At 46.8% G+C, this 17,990-nt stretch overlaps 1 protein-coding gene across 1 annotated transcript in view; it reads right to left on the bottom strand.

Annotated features, from left to right (window-relative positions):
* Positions 1–17,990, bottom strand: part of LOC146822728 (NFX1-type zinc finger-containing protein 1-like) — a 1,573,298-nt gene that overhangs the window by 152,328 nt on the left and 1,402,980 nt on the right. Inside the window, exon 17 of the mRNA XM_085606923.1 lies at positions 13,432–13,542. Within this exon, the coding sequence (XP_085463049.1) occupies positions 13,432–13,542 (111 nt within the window). The remainder of the gene's footprint in view (positions 1–13,431; positions 13,543–17,990) is intronic.

Below are 17,990 nucleotides of genomic sequence, written 5' to 3'. Positions count from 1 at the left end.
GAAGATGTTGTAATAGGGTCTCTAGCTCGTCATAGTGTGCCCTATCATATCTAGCCAGCAAGGCTTGTGTGTTTGCAATTCGCCATATGTTGGCTGCTTGTGACGCTGTCCTTTTTCCAGAGGCATCCAATAGTTTTGACTCCTTATCAGGAGGTGGAGCATCGCCTGATGTTTGGGAGTTAGCCCTGTTTCTGGTGTTGGAGACCACTAAGGAATCCAATGGGATCTGAACTTTGATATAAACAGGGTCAGCTGGGGCAGATTTATATTTCTTTTCTATTCTGGGGTTAATAACCCTAGTCCTTATCTTTGAACACCTCAGGTGCATGTTTAATTACCCCCTTTAACATAGGGAGAACGGAAGTGGATCTTTGAGATGTGTCAAATGTGTCCATTAGAAAATCTTCTTCTACAGGGTCTGTGTGGAGATTTACCCCATGGTATTGTTTCAGCCCTGTGTATGAGCTGTGTGAAGCCCTTAGTGTCTTCTGGAGGGGAAGGTCTAGAAGAATATATATAGTGCCATAGTTGTCCCATGGGTCCCCTGGGGAATCAGGATGACTGGGTTCCTCTAAAGGTTCATTTTCTCCTCCGTCCCCTCCGTCCTCAGAGGTATCATCATCATCGTCCTGTGGTGGAGGTTTGGAGGGGGAGGCGGAGGAGGAGGTGGAGAAGGAACTCTGAGAGGAGATGTAGCAATGTCTCTCTTCTTTGGTGGTAATGGAGCCGGTAGAGGCGTGTCCATTTTCCTTTTCCTGGAGCTGAGTGTGAGTTGACCTGTTTTTGGGTCTTTTAGAAGAGATTTTTGGTTTGGGTCAGGTAGGAAAAGCTCTTCTTGTGGATGTTGTTGCTTCTGTGCCGATTTTTTCGGTTCCGAATGTTTGCATTTGTCGACGTCTTTGCCGGGCCCAAAGGCGGGGCGTGGGAAGTTTTCTCCCATTGTACACCTAGGCCCGAAGGGGAAGGTGTTACCGAAGCCTTTTTGGGGGTGGGTGGGGGGAGGGGGTTGACGTCAGTACTCACGAACCGCTGCCCTGGAGTGATGTCTTCGATGTCGGAGTCGTCGGCTTCGCAGGAGCTGATGACGCCTTCTTCGACCCACTCCTGGTCTGGTACATCGATGCCATCTTGGACGATGTCGTCCAGAATGGATATTGAAGATCGAGCCATGTTTCTTCGAGCTCGACGATCCCAGATCGTTTTCTTGGAGCAGAAAGAGGCGCAAGCTGGACAGTCTCTGGCCTCGTACTCTGGCAAAAGGCAAAGGTTACACACCTTATGTAGATCTGTGTGTGGAAATTTAGATCCACATTGAGGACACTTTTTAAAAGGAGTCCTTTCCATGAGGCAGGTCTAATGGCGTAGGCAGGCCCGAGGGCCTGCGTCGACGACCGGAATCGACGGTTTCGACTTTGTAGAGATGCGCGTCGAATGGGGAACGCGATCGAGATAATACCGGAGAAAGGGTAATGGATTGCGCGTCGAAAGTTAGATCGGTAGCGGCACCGAACTGGAGCGCAATGAACACATCCATTCCCGATTGACAAAAAAAACAATCTGACAATGGAGTCGATGCCCATGTGCACTATTGTCCAAAGGAGGAGCCACCTATCCCGTGACTTCTAAAGACTTTCCAGGACAACAACAAAGTGCAAACATCCGGGCCCAACACCAGATGGCGATCTATGCATAGGTGTGTGATCTACAGCTCATATGCCTCGAACAATAAGTTTCTACTAGGCCAATCCTTCACAGTTTCATCAGATTTGATCATGATCTGCCTTTAACAGAACACTCCACAGAAACAACCAAATTCAATATGAAAACATGAAGCATCAGTTGCTGGATAGATCAGCAGGAGCTGCCAATGAGGCATGTCTTCACCACCCACCTTTGATTCTCAGCTGAACAGGAGCGGCCCATGCAGGTAAGTTAGTGTGGTGGGGGAGGGAACCGACAGATGACATCGTCGCCTGTCGAGTCCGTCCCACCGCTCTCACCTTCAGGGGCTGCTTCTGCAGTTGAAGCACCTTTACCTCTCAAAGCGGGTATTTTCAGACACTTCAGTATAATGTTCCTATCCATCGCAGGGAAAAGGCAATAAACAGTCCTCCCTTGAGAAGGTAAGGATTAATAACAAAGAGGAGTGCAGATAAATAAAAAAAGAGAAGGGGAATATGAGTCTTCATGAGTGAAATTTTCTTGTCTGTACTCGCTTTCAGAATCCTTTACAAGGGGGTGTTTATGAGGGTTACTTAAGGTTATCTGACACTTTCTGCAGTGATTATCAATATTTCATATCAACCAAGCCAGTGATCCCCTGGGAGAAGCCTTCCTCTAAATGCACCAACCTATAATCATCATCCTGGTCAAGAACCCAGTTAGCCATTCAATCCCATTTCTCTCACTGACCATGAAGTCAAATGCTGCCAGCCTCAGAGTGACCCATGATATGCTTCTACCCTTGTTTCTGGCTCACATAATAAATGGTACCCTAGTGTCCTCAGTTAGCCTCCTGCCATTCAGAACCAGGTCCTGTAATGACGCTCAATATTCAAAAGGTCTGGTGGGAACTGCATCATTGTCTCTGCATATGCACCGGCATCTTAAAACGCCAACCTTGCAGCAAGACAAGGCATCTGCAATTACATTCTTGCAGCCTTCAACAAAGCATGTTATAAAAGAAAGGTTTAGCCTTATTTACTGCAGAATTAGCACCCTGAGTAACTGCATGATGTGCGGGCTGATTGGTTAATACTTACTCAAGACCTCCATGACCAACCAGAAGTCTGACTAAAAAACGATGTTCCTGTCTTTCAACAGCTCTACCAGAATATTAATTCCCACCCGGATAGGAAATAGCTCCAAAAATGAATGTCATGTCATGCCATTCTACCAAAAACACTGTGGCTGCTGCCCCGTGCACCACTGTCTACCCTGTGAGGCCCTAAAGCCATTTCTTCATGTAGCATCTGTGTAGAGAGCTGAACCATCACTGTAAACTCTCCTCAGTGAAACCTCATTAACGTCAGCTAAAATACATCCCAAACATTTAAACTTTCTTATACCCCTTCTAAAACCTGGAAACGAGTGACGTGTGTCTCAACCCTGCAGCAGCCATTGACAACCTTCTTGAAAGGGGCTTCCAAAGTAGTACTACCCATGTAGTAAAGTTTAAGTGACATGCAACAAGGGCTCCATGTGATGAAACATTAAATAATTTGAAATACAATCAAAGCATTTAGTTAATGAAAAATGGAACAAATTTTGCGAGCATCCATCATTTTACTGCTCTATAAAAAGGTGCTCAGTGCTCGTGAGTGATCACACATCGAAAAATAACAGGTAAGAAAATGCAATGTGTATTAAAAAAGTCCTTCAGATCTATCTTTGCATCAGGACGCCGGCTGCTGCAGCAGTTTTTGTCAGAAGCTCCAAGGGTGTGCTCACATTTGGAATTCACTGTCCGCATAGTGGGCATACTCTGGGAATCAGTACTAATGGTTATATCTTCATTCTATCAACTCAGCAACTTTTTACTTAATTCTCCTTGTTTTACAAATTTAATGAGTGCAAAAAACCACGCAACTGAATTTACATCAATGCACCTGACACATACATGGCTCACTGCTTCGTTTCAATCTCTACTGCCCTGATGACGACCCATTACACAACTGGGGTGGAAACGTCGGTGACATAATAGGCAAATGGAACCCATAGGATATATTCATTGGCTGAGCTATAATCAAATGTTCACCCAAAATCATTGATTATCTACTCTTTAGTGTCATTGCCGGACTGTTTTTTTGTACACACTAAATTTTTTTAACTGTTATTTATCACTGGGTAAACGCTCAGAAGCACTGAGCACCTTTTTTACAGCAGTAAAATGGTGGATACTCACAAAATGTGCGCCGCTTTTAATTAACTGAATGCTTTGAGTGTATTTTGAATTGCTTAATGCTTCATCACATGGATTCCTTGTTTCATGTTTGTTGATTGCCCTTAGTTCAAGTTGCCTTTATACTGTGGGCAACCATCATTTCATAAGCATGCAAAGCTTAACTGGCCAATCAATGTCTGAAGCTGTGGCAAGGTTGTATTCTTTGATAGCCTACAAGAGTACACTTATGCCCAGAAGGACTGTACCTTCTTGATGAGAAACCCTTACTCCTGTTTAACCGTGCCCGGCTTACTTTCCAATAAGGACAGCTTTGACGCTGATCCCTCACACTTCTCAGGGGACAAGGGTACTCCTAGTCTCACTGTCATGTGACTGAAACATTCTAGCAATTTTTGATATTCCTCTGACTTTACCTTAGCAACAAAAAGAAATCAAGATAATGTGCCACATTTCGTTGACGGGACTACTAATGATGAGTGTGAGGGTTCCGGCTTCCATGCCCTACGTGGTCAGACAGATGTGCAGGACATGGGAGAAGGCGGTCCAACTGGTATTGCATCGGGCCCTATTTGCACCGGACATGAAAATGTGGGCACTGCACTCATTCTCGCTTATTGCGCAGTCGATAGACACGTGGCGGGAAGGTGGCTGTGAGACCTCGCAGGACTTATACCCTAATGGTCGCTTTATCACTCTGGCAAACGCCATAGAATTGTTCCGATTAGGGACTGGTGAATTCCTACAATTTGCGAAAATAGCAGCTATGGCCCGTGGAATATGACCCTTCTTCCCAGAGGCCAACCAAAGTCCCAGACATTGATAACTGTTGAATTTGGCAGCGGGTCGAAAACTGAATTTCCACATCTGTAGAGCACTTAGATGACTCACTTCTGGTAGAACTATTGATACAAGACAAATGGCACGGAGTGTTAGATGTGCCACTAATGACCAAGGATTGGGAGGGAATTTACAAGGGATGAAGATCACCTCTTCTAATGCGAGGTTTAAAATAATTCAATATAATGTGATACATCAGGTTTAGCTCAAACCTAGCACTTTACATCTAATTTACCCAGCACGACCCTCCTCCTGCCCCCGCTGCCCTGGGCTAGATGTGGATTTCCTACACATGTTCTGGGGATGCCCTAAAATAGATGCATATTGGGAGCCAATATTGAAGTTTCTTAAATGGAGTGGTGAAGTGAGCTAAAGAACGATGATGGATTCAACCCAGATCTGTGACTGGGGATGAGTGTTTCAGCGTTCCCTTCATCATCTCCTTGTGTACGCAATCACTGGTTGGCCCATTTCCAGAGATGTCGGGAAATTTCTATTAGGACAGATTATAACAAAAAACAAAGAAAAACTGAGTAGGAAGTTCCTCCTGCTGAGCCTCGTACTGGCCAAATGCAGGATTGCCATGAGATGGACGTTCCCCCATAGCTTCAACAATTGCCGAATGGATGAGAGATATGCCTCAATGGGCAAATGCTGAGGACGCCACATGCATAAAACGTGCAGGGATATTATTAAGCATACAGGCCTGGGCAGCAATGCTCACAGAACTACTGGATCCCACGGATGTTCTTTCCCGTTGAGCATGATCGTCGAGTGGAGTTGGGGAGAGCATGATATTTAACTTAGAAAAGGGACGAGGATGGTTCCATTGTACTCTCTTTAATGAGGTGAATATATTATCATCTTCATGCCTCCTACACTGTACATGGTTCGTTATGTAGTATTTAATCCAGCATTAGGGAAATTGACAGAGCCTGTGGGGGGAAGCGGGGGAGGGGGGTCAATCTTTTGTCGTAATTCTACATGGATATTCTGAATTGTTCTTGCAGTATGCAATATTGTTAAGCTTTTTGCGCGGATGCAAAAAAAACCCTCATACAAACAGAAAAATAATAATGTCCCAATCCACTAAACTGCTCTCCTGTTTACATTTCTACGCAAATAAAAAGGTGCTGAACGTTTCAAAGTCTGCAAATGGCACGGCACACCCCATGGGCAGAGATCTATTATATTAGCAGCCCCCCTCCATTCCAAAACAAAACCCAATAGCAGGTAACTAACTAGCTGGATGGACTGGCAGCAAACATAATGCTGACTTAATGTCTGCATCTACCTGCAGTGTCCCAAGCACTGACTCCTGATCAATACCTCTGCTGCCTCCAAAATTCTTCCTTGCCAGTAAAAGAATTCAATGAGCTACCTTCTGGGAATGACAGGTGATGAGTCATTCACACTTCTCCTTGTTCTTTCTTTGGTAGCAATCCTCACATGAAAATGCTGAAATTGTGAAATGGGTGCCCCTGGAAGGGGCCAGCCACGTGCCCTAAGTTTAACTCCCGGCCAGTTTTTTGCTTTGAAATGGTAAGCATTTCCTTTGCTGATATTAGGTTGGGTACTATGACATTCTTAACTGGCACTGGTATCCTCCGAGCTGCTCCTTCCTGTACACTGCTTCCCCCCATCTGTTCGTGCTCTATTCCCCTCCAACTTCCCCTCTAAGTTGTCCACACTTATCTGTCCACCTTCTCACACTTCAACTGATATTCGGAGCCTTTAGCACCCCACTTTGTTCACTTCCTCTCCCAGGACCCTAACTACCAGCTTGTTTGATGCATATTCCTTTTTTCCATAAACCCCATACTCTTCTGTCTTTACCCCACTCTATCCCCTATCTTTCGCTTCTGGGCCCCTCTTCCCACTTTGCCTGTAACAAAGTACCCCTTGTGAGTCTCCTGCTCTGACAAATCCCCTATTACTCCTACCTCTCCGAAATCTATGCCCCTATTTCCGCCATCCCTGCATCTTCTGTACACTGCCCATGCTATGACCAACATGCCTGGTCCTCCCCCACCTTCCCTTCCATCTCCTTCCCCAAACTCCCTTTTATCAAGCTTATTCTGCCTCCTGCAGGTCTACTTGTCACTAGTCTTCATTCCTACCAGAGCACATTGATTGGCCTTCATTTCAGCAACTGGTGCTGTGAGCAAGGATGTCAACTACTCCATGCCTTGCAAACAGCCCACTCCTCTTAAATCCAACTGGTGTCCCCACCCAACCGCCATTTGTACCTTTCCCCTCCCTGCGTTTCTGCCTTTTGATTTCTGGAAGCTGCCCCCTTCCTTACTGCTTTGCCCCCATACTTTCTTCTCTGTATCTCTATACTCTGCTTCCTGATGGACCAGTGTCCCGATCCACCCCTCCTCCTTAAATCCCACTCTTCCCCTAAGAACTCGTGCTTTCTTGCACAACTTCTCCCTAGCGGACTGGATTAATGACTCAATGGAAAAATGTGTTAAGATACCTACTATGAAAACTCAATGTCATCCCAGAAGAGCACCCTGGTTTAACTGCCACTTAGCCTCCCAAAAGAAAATATGGAAGAGACTAGAAAGGAACTGGAGGAAGACTTATACCCTTGATCTTAAGATGCTGTACAAAAATACAATCAGACAATATCAAAATGATATTAAGGAAGCTCAGACAAAATACTATGCAGAACGGATCAATATGGCCGCCAACTCCCCCAAAGAGCTTTTTAAAATCGTAATGTCCCTTACTACCATAGAACAGAGCTCCTTCCCCCAATACTTTGAGGAGAAATGCAATGAGTTTGCCACCTTCTTTAAGAATAAAGAGGAAATTATCTATAACTCACTGCACCTGAACCCCATGAATGACTCTGAAGTCATGCTGAAAATCTTTGACAGCCCTGGTCAGCACGATAGTTCCGACCTCTCTCTTCACTCAACCACCCCAACTCTTGACTCCTTTCCAGCCGTAAGTATGGAACATCTGGGTCTTAGCCTTAAGAACATCAAATCAGGCTCGCCGCTCGACCCTGCCCCCCTCATATTCTTCCCCAAGGAGGGGAGACGGTTTTCTATAAAATGACAGATCTCATTTTGTTATTCCTGAGCTCCAGGATAGTGCCTAACATATGGAAGCACACCATTATAAAGCCCTTGCTCAAGAAACCCCTTCTTGATCCCACCTTATTGGGGAATTACCGACCCATCTCATTGCTCCCATTCTAGGCAAAGTCACTGAGAAACACATTAATGGCATTATCTCACAATTCCTAGAGGAGTATAATATTCTGCACCTATCCCAGATGGGGTTCCGCCCTGAACTCAGAACGGAATCCGCTCTTCTCCTAGTTACTGAGAAACTTAAAATGATACTGGACCAGGGGGGTACTGCTGCCATCCTTCTTGATCCAAGTGCAGCTTCTGACGCTATTGATCACAGTATCTTGACACATAGACTAGGAGAGATTGGGATTCAGGATAAAGCCATCCGATGGCTGTCTTCCTTTCCTGAGAGAGCCTTCCAATGCATGGAATCAGGCTTCTTCTCGGACACGTTCAATGCCCCATACGGAGTCCCTCAGGGATCGGCACTCAGTCCCACCTTGTTCAATATTTATATGAGACTTCTGGCACAAATTGTAGAGGAGTTTGGACTGTTAATTGTGTCTTATGCCGATGACACACAATTGGTAATTTCAGTGTTTGATGCTACCAACTCAAATCACATACATCTAGTCCCATGTATGGGAAAAACATACTAAATGGATAAACAACTGCAGTTTAAAACTCAATGGGGAGAAAACAGAGCTAATATTCCTGGGTAACTGCAACGACCCTTCGAAAAAGATCAGCTGGCCCGACAACCTGGGGAGCCACCCCGCCCCCAAGCCTTCCATCAAGAACTTGGGGATGTGGTTTCACCAGAATCTTTCTATGGATACCCAAGCTGAAAAAAACTCTCAGCCACCTGCTTCAGTATTCTCCGACTGATCTGTAAAATCCTAGACTTTCTCCCAGGCCAGGCGCGGAGAATGGTGATTCACACACTAGTGGTCTCAAGATTGGACTGCAGTTACTCATTGTACCTAGGGGCCCCCAAATATGTAGTCAATAGACTGCAGGTTGTTCAAAATGCGGCAGCCAGGATGATACTAAAAATTCCCAAGCGCGAGTCAGTGAGAAGCCTCAGTGTGCAAACTACACTGTCTCCCTATCCAATCCAGTGTCAAGTTCAAAGCACTTTGCCTAGCCCACAAAGCCATGCATGGCAGCGGTCCAGCCCTGTTACGGTCTCTTGTTTTCCCTATCTACCCAACAGGTCCCTCAGGTCCTCGTCTGATTCATAATGAGCACAACAAGGATAAAAGAGCCAGATGGGGAGGGAGATCCTTCACTCATCTGGTCCTAAAACTCTGGAACTCAATGACCATTGAATTGAGACTTCTAAAGGACCTATATAGTTTAAGTTTAAAGGAGCTTGTAAAGCGCCTGGTGACGCCTCCCGGCGTGTCCCCGCGCTGGCTTCAGGAACAAACTCAAAACATGGCTCTTTCGATGATCGCCCCTCCACACCGATCTGTCACTCTCTCTGCAGCGCTAGGAAAAGCCCTTGGGCAGCTATACGCTTTATAAATCTTATAAACATAAACATGCTGGCCCTCCCCCTTATGCCCTTTTACCTTTATCCGACACTGGTGGCCCAGTGGCTCCACCCCATCACCTTACTTGCAACCTTCCCTCTCCGCTGCTCCCTTTGTATTTTTTTAATTAAAAGACCAATTGAGGTACAGTGGCAAACCATCTCCCTACTCCCTCAAAAATGCACTAAACATCAGGTCCTCCAAGGGGACCTCGCACAGCACTCTGTTTTGCTTGACTTATACTCGAGTGAGCAAAGGTTAACTGCGCCCTCTGGCACCCCTAGTCCTCTCATGGCCACATGCCAATTCTTCCTTGTCTGTGTGCCACAAACCAAAGAGGACTGTTGTTTTCTCTCTGGGCCTTTTGAGGCCAGAGGAAAGAATGCAGCTAAGTAATCAGGTGAATCATTCTGCTTAATGATGCATCTGTAATTTTGCCCGTCAAAGCCAGGAAGTCACGCGGTTTGAACGTCTTGCCCTACTTGCATACAATTTCCCTATGCTAGATGCCCATGCACAAAGGGAGCATCGTTTAAGGCCTTATAGCACTGGCTTTTCTGTAAATAGGATGTAACCTTTGTGCAGTCGACAACACAAGATGGAAAAAATCTCACTCAGGGATTCAGGGCACATTACATTGAAATCAGGGTGATTTTAACCCTTAAGTGATGGGAGTGTCCCTACACTGCACCAACGGCCAAACCTGAGGCTCAGAAGTCTGAGTACCACACTCAATTAAGATGACTTTGGCTCAGTCTATACTGATTTCTCCTCAGCACTTGAGGCAAGAGAGGCAATGATGGAAACGTGTACAGAAGAGGAGTGCTCTACTGCAGGCAGAACGCTCCTCTTAGAGGAACCTTCAGTGCGCGAAAGCTGTGAAACTGTATGTTTGCCGTGATGTCGAACAGATCAGGCCAGGTCATGTCCTACTGATCGAAGATGTTCCCCGCCACCTTTGGATGGAGGTATCTTCTCAGCTTGTCTTCTCTGGCGTTCAGGGGCCATGCTAGGTTGTTTGCTACCAAACGGAAGTTCTGCTGGGCCAGCCACCTCAAGTTGAAGACTCTCCTGAACAGGATCCAAGATCCCATTCTGTCCTGCTTGTTGCAGTGTCACAAGGCAATTGTGTTGTCCACGAGGACCAGCACCGGCCTCCCTTTGGTGGGTGGCAGTAAGGCTTCCAGGGTGAGATGGACAGCACAGAGCTCCACAAGATTCATATAGAACTGTCTCTCCGTCAAACTCCAGAGACCTCTGTTGCTCCCCTCTTCGAGATAGCCCCAAAACCTAGCGGGGACACATCTGTCACAACCGTAAAGTCTGGGTGGGGAAAGGAGAGTGAACTGCCCTAGGTCAGGCTGTCCGAATGTACGAGTTACTTACCTTCGGTAACGATGTATCTGGTAGAGACGTTGTCAAGCCGCAGATTCCTTAACGTAGAATTATCCCCAGGCGTCAGACTGGATCCGGAACATTTTTGCAGCAGCACCTCTGCGTGCTGAGGGACAGTGCCACACGACCCCGCCCTGACGTCGTCTACGGACGTGACGTCAGCGAGGTCATATAAGTCCCTCCCGGCACGCTGACGTCTCTTCGGAGAAACGTTTCCGCTGCACAACACGGAGCCAGTGTGCGAAGGAGAAAAAAATCGTAGGACAAAGAAATCGGATGGTGCCATCATAAAGGACAGTATCAGACACTGTCTATTTACAAACCAAGAAGTAAAGGATAGAGCAACGGTCTGAGAAACAACCCCGCAAAGCAAAGCGTGGACCCTCCCCAGAGGCTGAGTAACAACGGAAGAATATCCCGACAGACAAAGACAGACTGTTATTACAACATAGAACAGTGTCAGCCAACAAGGGCGGAGCACAAGAAGAACAACAATCTACTGCGAGAAGGCATTAGAAGAACAGCACTTCCCTTATAGTAATGGAAAGCTGAAACACAGCCCAGCAGATCCCAAAAGGACGACTGAACAGGAGACAAGATCCCCAAGTAGAAAGAGAAGGTAGGAGGGATGGAAAGCAATAGGAGAAGATCCCACACTGGAAGGACCAGGGTGGAAGAATGCCGAGAAAAGGAAGAAGAATCTCCCGGTGAAGACGAAGCAAAAAGCACCACTCCACAGGAAGAGAAGCCACCTGGAGGAAGGTGGCTGCATATTGTAAATCATAAAAAGGTTGCACCAAATTGAACACCTTTAATGAAGACCAGTGCCAACTGAAAGGCGGCAAACCCACCTGTCAAGGTCCTCGCAGAACGGGGATAATGGGTGGACGTCAAGGAATCTGCAGCTAGACAACGTCTCTACCAAATACATCGTTACCGAAGGTAAGTAACTCGTACATCTGATAGAGACATCTAGCCGCAGATTCCTTAACTTAGAATAGATACCACAGCCATACCCCAGGGGGAGGTGGGTCTGCGACAGAACAACAGAAAGTGCCCGAGAGCACTGAGCTGGCAACAGAGTGACGGACTAAGGGGAAAGCTGCGGCGGTGCAGCCAGTCAGCAACCCAAGCAGCTCGGAGGAGAAAAACATAACGGGAGGCGAGGCATCACAAGACTGCCAAAATGGCACCAGACCATACCTGTGTGAGTATAAGTAGAAACGGCACTAAGCCATATCCCAGAACGTTAGAGAGAGTACATAACAAAGAGAGGAAGGAGGAAGGAGAAACTACCCCAGAGCTGCATAATGCACTAACCCCTCCCAGAGCTCAATGGCGCAGTAAATTGACACCAACCAAGCTAGAGGACAACATGGAGAGAGGTACTCTGAGCCTACCTGGCAAGCCCACGTAAGGGAGGCCGGACAGGCAGCATCCAGGAAGCGAAGGGCAACATCCTTGAGCATCTTCAGCATCCTCCATCATTTCTATCAGGGCCACTCCACTGACTTCTCTGATTGCTTGACCATAGGACAGGGAACTGGACTGGACACTGCTTAAACCAAATAGTAACAGTTCAACTAGACCTGACTGGTCCCTGTGACGGCTTCCTATAGGAGTGAGATCCCACAAGAGTGCTCTAACAGATGTTTTCAAGTTTCTTGTTGTGGCTCACACTAGATCGTGGATCGCTGTAGATTAGAAAGGATTATTGCATTAGTGAAAAGCAGTTATCTATTGTTATTTTTGAAAATTCATATCTCCAGCCTGTTTTTATAAATTGGTTTGTGAATTTTACTTTGTGCCATTATTTTCTTATTCACCTGTTTTGGTACTTCTTAATGCCTGATTGTTTTGAGCAGCAGCTACCCAGAGCTGACATAAGTTTTGCAAACAAACCTGCCTGGACCTGATATGGAATTGTCCCTTTGTTACACGGTGAGATCGCACAATCACACCGTATAATACACCACTTTCCTCACAGGCCAAAGTACATATATGTGGAGTTAAGGATAGAAATGTATACTTAACAATATATACTGACTTCCACAATATTTTCGTAGTTGAGGTTTTCTCTCTAATATTTTTGTCATAAAAACAATAGGGTTACCTTTTTGAGATTTAACCAGGGCACTACAGTCATATTAAAAACAAAGTTTCAATTGAAGGATGATTTTTGTTTTGTCACAGTGGTGAAACGATTTGTGTAATAACATAGAAACCACACAACTCGTATTTGGAAGACTAGATTAGGTACCACAAGAAATAGTCTCAAATAAATACCTGTTCCACAAACATTAACATTAGAATAATTATATTTTCACCTTGTTTCATTAATTTTCAGGACAATCTCCTGCATATTACATTTATACTATCAGGTGCTTAACATCCAAGGCAGAAGGGGGTAAGGGAGGGTACCTCGCCCTCACCATCCAACTCTGGTTTCAGGACCTAATAGTCTTTTCCAGGATCTCACAGCATGCTTTTCGTTGTAGCTGTAGATTTATAGCGACGGTGCTCTATTTTGTGAGGTTATTCCACGGCATGTTTAAGGATTATGTGCATGCCTTTTTGAGCCACACTGTCCACCATCTTGGCAGGCAACGCCCTCCTGTAAATGTAACTTTGACTTTTCCTTAATGTAAAAAACAACAAATCTTACCTGGTAGTCTAGGCGAGCATACTGGACATTCATTTTAACCAGCCTCTCAAACATGGAAACCTCTAGATTGAAATTCTTTGCCAGGTCGTAAACATTGGCTGTGGGTCTGAGCTGAAAAAGGGAATACAATGACTTTACTTCTGCAATCTATTCTCGATTACTGTATTTACTAAGGAACTGAACGCAGTACAAGCAAGATACCCTAGAGCAGGCAATAAACGCTTCAGGAGTGTGTGCCAAAGTAACTGTACAAATCAAGTAAATGCATGCACAGGGATTTTTGTTTTATAAAAAAGGATCCACAAAGATGTAAAACTGGTGCAGGAGGGGGGCAGGCAGAGATATGTGCAGATGTGGCTTTAGCCTACATATCAGGATATCTTTAAACCTGAATGATCCCAGTCCTTCGTAATTAAATTTAAGAAGGCCTAGGCGCACTGTGCACTCTAGCAAATGATCAAAATATGTATTTCTACTGCTAAGGATACAACCGATTGTGTTCAGAGGGGCAGACTTAGAAAAAGATGTGGGGGAATTATAAAAAGGTGAATACACAGGTTGGAGAAAGACACAGTATGAATCCTTAAACGTTTAAGTGTGAAAAGGTGCCCAAATGAGAAGTGGTGAGGATGGTAATGGAAAGTGGCAAACAAATGTACATGGGAAATAAAGAATCAAAAGACAAAGGAAACAAAACAGATAAACACTATGGAGTGAGCAGAGTCTGGATAGGTAATGCAAAGTGTGCAAGGAATACAGGATTTACATTAGTGATAGCGAGAGATATGTATGTGAGGGGAAACATGCAGTAAGAACTATTTACTACTGGATAATAATAAATACATATATTTTAATTTAACAAAAGGAAGGTTTCTTTCTGTGAGATTACCTGTACAATCAGAGATTGCATTAGATTCCCATGCATTGCTTTAACCCACCATATAGGTTTTAGCCTTGGAAATGTAGTTTGCTTAAAAGAACAAGTTACTTACCTTCGGTAACGATATATCTGTAAGAAACATTGGTAGTGATGGATTCCTTAACTTAGAATTACCCCCAGGCGTCAGACTGGATCCGGAAAGTTTTCTTCATCAGTACCCCTGCGCGTCGGAAGGTGGCATGGTGCGGCTCCACGTCTGTAGTTGGCGTCCTTGTCGCCGAGATGATGTCGCGGCAGCTACTTAGACGCCGCCCTCGCATGCTGACGTCAGTTCTGTACACGACTTTCCACGCCAGAAAACGCTGAGCCATGCAAGATACTGACCACTGGTGCCTTGAAACTAGGACCCTGAAAGGGATGACCTTAACCCTAGAAATCAGTTCGCAGAACGGGGAGGATGGGTGGGGCGGTTAAGGAATCTATCACTACTAATGTTTCTTACAGATATATCGTTACCGAAGGTAAGTAACTTGTCCATCTGAAAGAAACACATAGTGATAGATTCCTTACCTTAGAATAGATACCTCAGCAATACCAACCATGGTGGTGAGTCTGCGAACCAAGATCACACCAGGAAGTCTTGGGAGAACAGAACGGCCAAAGAAGCCTTCTCTCCGGACTTGGCTGTCCAGGCAGTAGTGCTTAGTAAAAGTGTGCAGCGAGGCCCACGTAGCTGCCTTACAGATGTCTTGCAGGGGGACACCACGCCCCAATGCGGTAGTGGCTGCAGTCGCCCTGGTGGAATGGACGCGCAGCCCCAACGGAGCTTCCTTTTTAGCCAGAGAATAACAGGCTTTAATACACAAGATGACCCATCGGGAGCTAGTTCGCTTGTGTACTGCCCGACCTTTTTTGGCACCAACGTAGCCCACAAAGAGCTGGTCATCCACCCGGAACCTTTGTGTGCGGTTCAAATAAAACGAGAGCGCACGTTTTCGGTCCAGACGGTGGAGCCTCTCTTCCTCTCTAGAAGGAAGCGGAGGTGGAAAGAAGGTGGGCAACGTGATGGTCTGTCCGATGTGAAAGGCAGTGACGGACAAGTTTCTACTTGTGTAACGATTTATCTGTAAGAGGCATTAGTTAGTGATAGATGCCTTACCTTAGAATATCCCCAGATGTCAGACTGGATCCGGAAAGTTTTTTCATCAGCAGTACCCCTGCACATTGGTAGGTGGCGTTGTGCGGCTACGCGTCCGTTGCTGGCGTTGTATGCGCCGAGATGACGTCACGGAGACTACTTAGGCGCCATCCATGCACGCTGACGTCAGTTCTGTACGCGACTTTCTGCGCCAGGAACGCAGAGCCATGCAAGAAACTGGCCACTGGTGCCCAGAAACTAGGGCCTTGAAAGGGATGACCTTAACCCTAGAATCAGTACGCCGAACAGGGAGGATGGGTGGGGCGGTAAGGAATCTATCACTAACTAATGTCTCTTACAGATATATCGTTACACAAGTAGTAACTTGTTCATCTGAAAGAGACACGTTAGTGATAGATTCCTTACCTTAGAATAGATACCCCAGCAATACCAACCCCGGTGGTGGGTCTGCGAACAGATTACACCAGAAAGTCAGGGAGAACAGAACGGCCAAAGAAGCCGTCACTCCGGACTTGATTGTCAAGGCAGTAATGCTTGGTAAACGTGTGCAGCGAGGCCCACGTAGCAGCCTGACAAATATCCTGCCAGGGAACGCTGCGTCCCAAGGCAGTAGAGGCTGCAGTTGCCCTGGTAGAATGGGCACGCAGCCCCACAGGAGGCTCCTTCTTAGCCAAGGAGTAACATGCTTTGATGCACAGAACGACCCACCGAGAGATGGTTCGTTTGTGCACGGCCCGACCTTTTTTGGTGGCCACGGATCCAACAAAGAGCTGGTCATCGACCCGGAACTGCTGCGTACGCTTCAGATAGAACGAGAGCGCACGTTTTGGGTCCAGACGGTGGAGACTCTCTTCCTCTTTTGAAGGATGCGGAGGCGGAAAGAAGGTGGGCAAGGTGATGGTCTGCCCGATGTGGAAGGGCGTGACAACCTTTGGCAAAAAAGAAGGACGGGTCCTTAAAACCACATTGTCCAGATGAACAGAAAGGAAAGGAGGTTTAGAAGAAAGAGCCTGGAGCTCACTCACTCTTCTGGCAGAAGCGATAGCTACCAGGAAAGCCGTCTTGAGAGTGAGAAGACGTAAAGGACAGTTATGAAGGGGCTCAAAAGGAGCGCACATCAGAAAGGTCAAGACAAGATTTAAGTACCATTGAGGCATTATGAAAGGCACAGGAGGAAACGTGTGCGTAATGCCTTTCAGGAAACGGTTAACAACTGGGGACTTAAAGAGAGAAGGCTCATCTGGAAGCCTTAGAAAGGCGGAGATGGCCAAAAGATAACCTTTGACAGTGCCCAGAGCAGAGCCCTGCTGGGCCAAGGATAATAGGAACAGAAGGACCTCAGAAAGAGGGGCAGAAAGGGGATCCACAGACTTTGGTGTGCACCATGCCACAAACGTGTTCCGCCGGCAGGCGTATACCATCTTAGTGGATGGACGCCTGGCTGCCAGAATTACATCACAGACTTCGGGAGGAAGATCGAAAGCTGTCAACTGTCGCCGCTCAATCTCCACGCATGGAGGTGGAGGCTGGAAAGGTTCGGGTGGAAGAACATTCCCTGCTGCTGCGACAGAAGATCCTCCCGAAGAGGCAGACGGATCGGGGGATCGATCGCCATGCTGAGCAGCTCGGGATACTAGTATCTTCGTGCCCAATCCGGAGCCACAAGGATGACTTGGGCCCTGTTGCGCCGAATCTTCTTCAGCACTCGGGGCAGAAGTGGTATAGGCGGAAAGGCGTACAACAGACCACAACTCCACTTGCGGCGAAAAACGTCGCCGAGCGAGTGCCGCCTTGGAAATTCCAAAGCGCAGAACTGATGACAGCGCGCTTTCTCTTCAGTGGCGAATTATGACAGTGCGCATTCTCTTCGGTGGCGAATAGATCTAACCAAGGCTCTTCCCACTGCAGAAGGAGACTGTGCGCCACGTCCGAGTGCAGATGCCATTCGTGATCCATCAAGCACCGGCAGCTGAGTTCGTCCGCCCTGGCGTTCAGAGAACCTGCCAGGTGTTGAACCACCAAGGTAATGCCTTGATGTTCCACCCATGTCCAGAGGCACAGAGCCTCCTGACATAGGGTCCACAACCCCCCCACCCCTGTTTTTTGCAATACCACATGGTGGTGGTGTTGTCCATGAACACATGCACCACACTTCCCCGGAGAAAGGGAAGGAATGCCTTCAGTGCAAGTCGGATCGCTCGAAGCTCCAAAAGGTTGATATGGAGCTGGGACTCCGCTGGAGACCAGAGTCCTCTGATCTCCGCCTCTCCCAAGTGGCCTCCCCATCTTAGGAGGGACGCATCCGTCACCACTGTGTGCTCCGGTTGGGGAAGGGATAGGGATCTGCCATTGATCCAATCGCGATTCTTGAGCCACCACTGCAATTGTCGTGCAGTGCCCTCCGAGATCTGGACATGATCGGACAGGTTGCCCTGATGCTGCGCCCACTGGAACTTCAGGTCCCACTGCAGAGCCCACGTATGCCATTTGGCAAGTTGCACTAGCAGGATGCAGGTGGCC

This window comes from Triturus cristatus, chromosome 5_2 (assembly GCF_964204655.1).
Source record: "Triturus cristatus chromosome 5_2, aTriCri1.1, whole genome shotgun sequence".
Lineage (NCBI taxonomy): Eukaryota > Metazoa > Chordata > Amphibia > Caudata > Salamandridae > Triturus > Triturus cristatus.
Note: the sequence above shows the minus strand (reverse complement) of the source record. Positions and strands in the feature narration are given on the sequence as shown.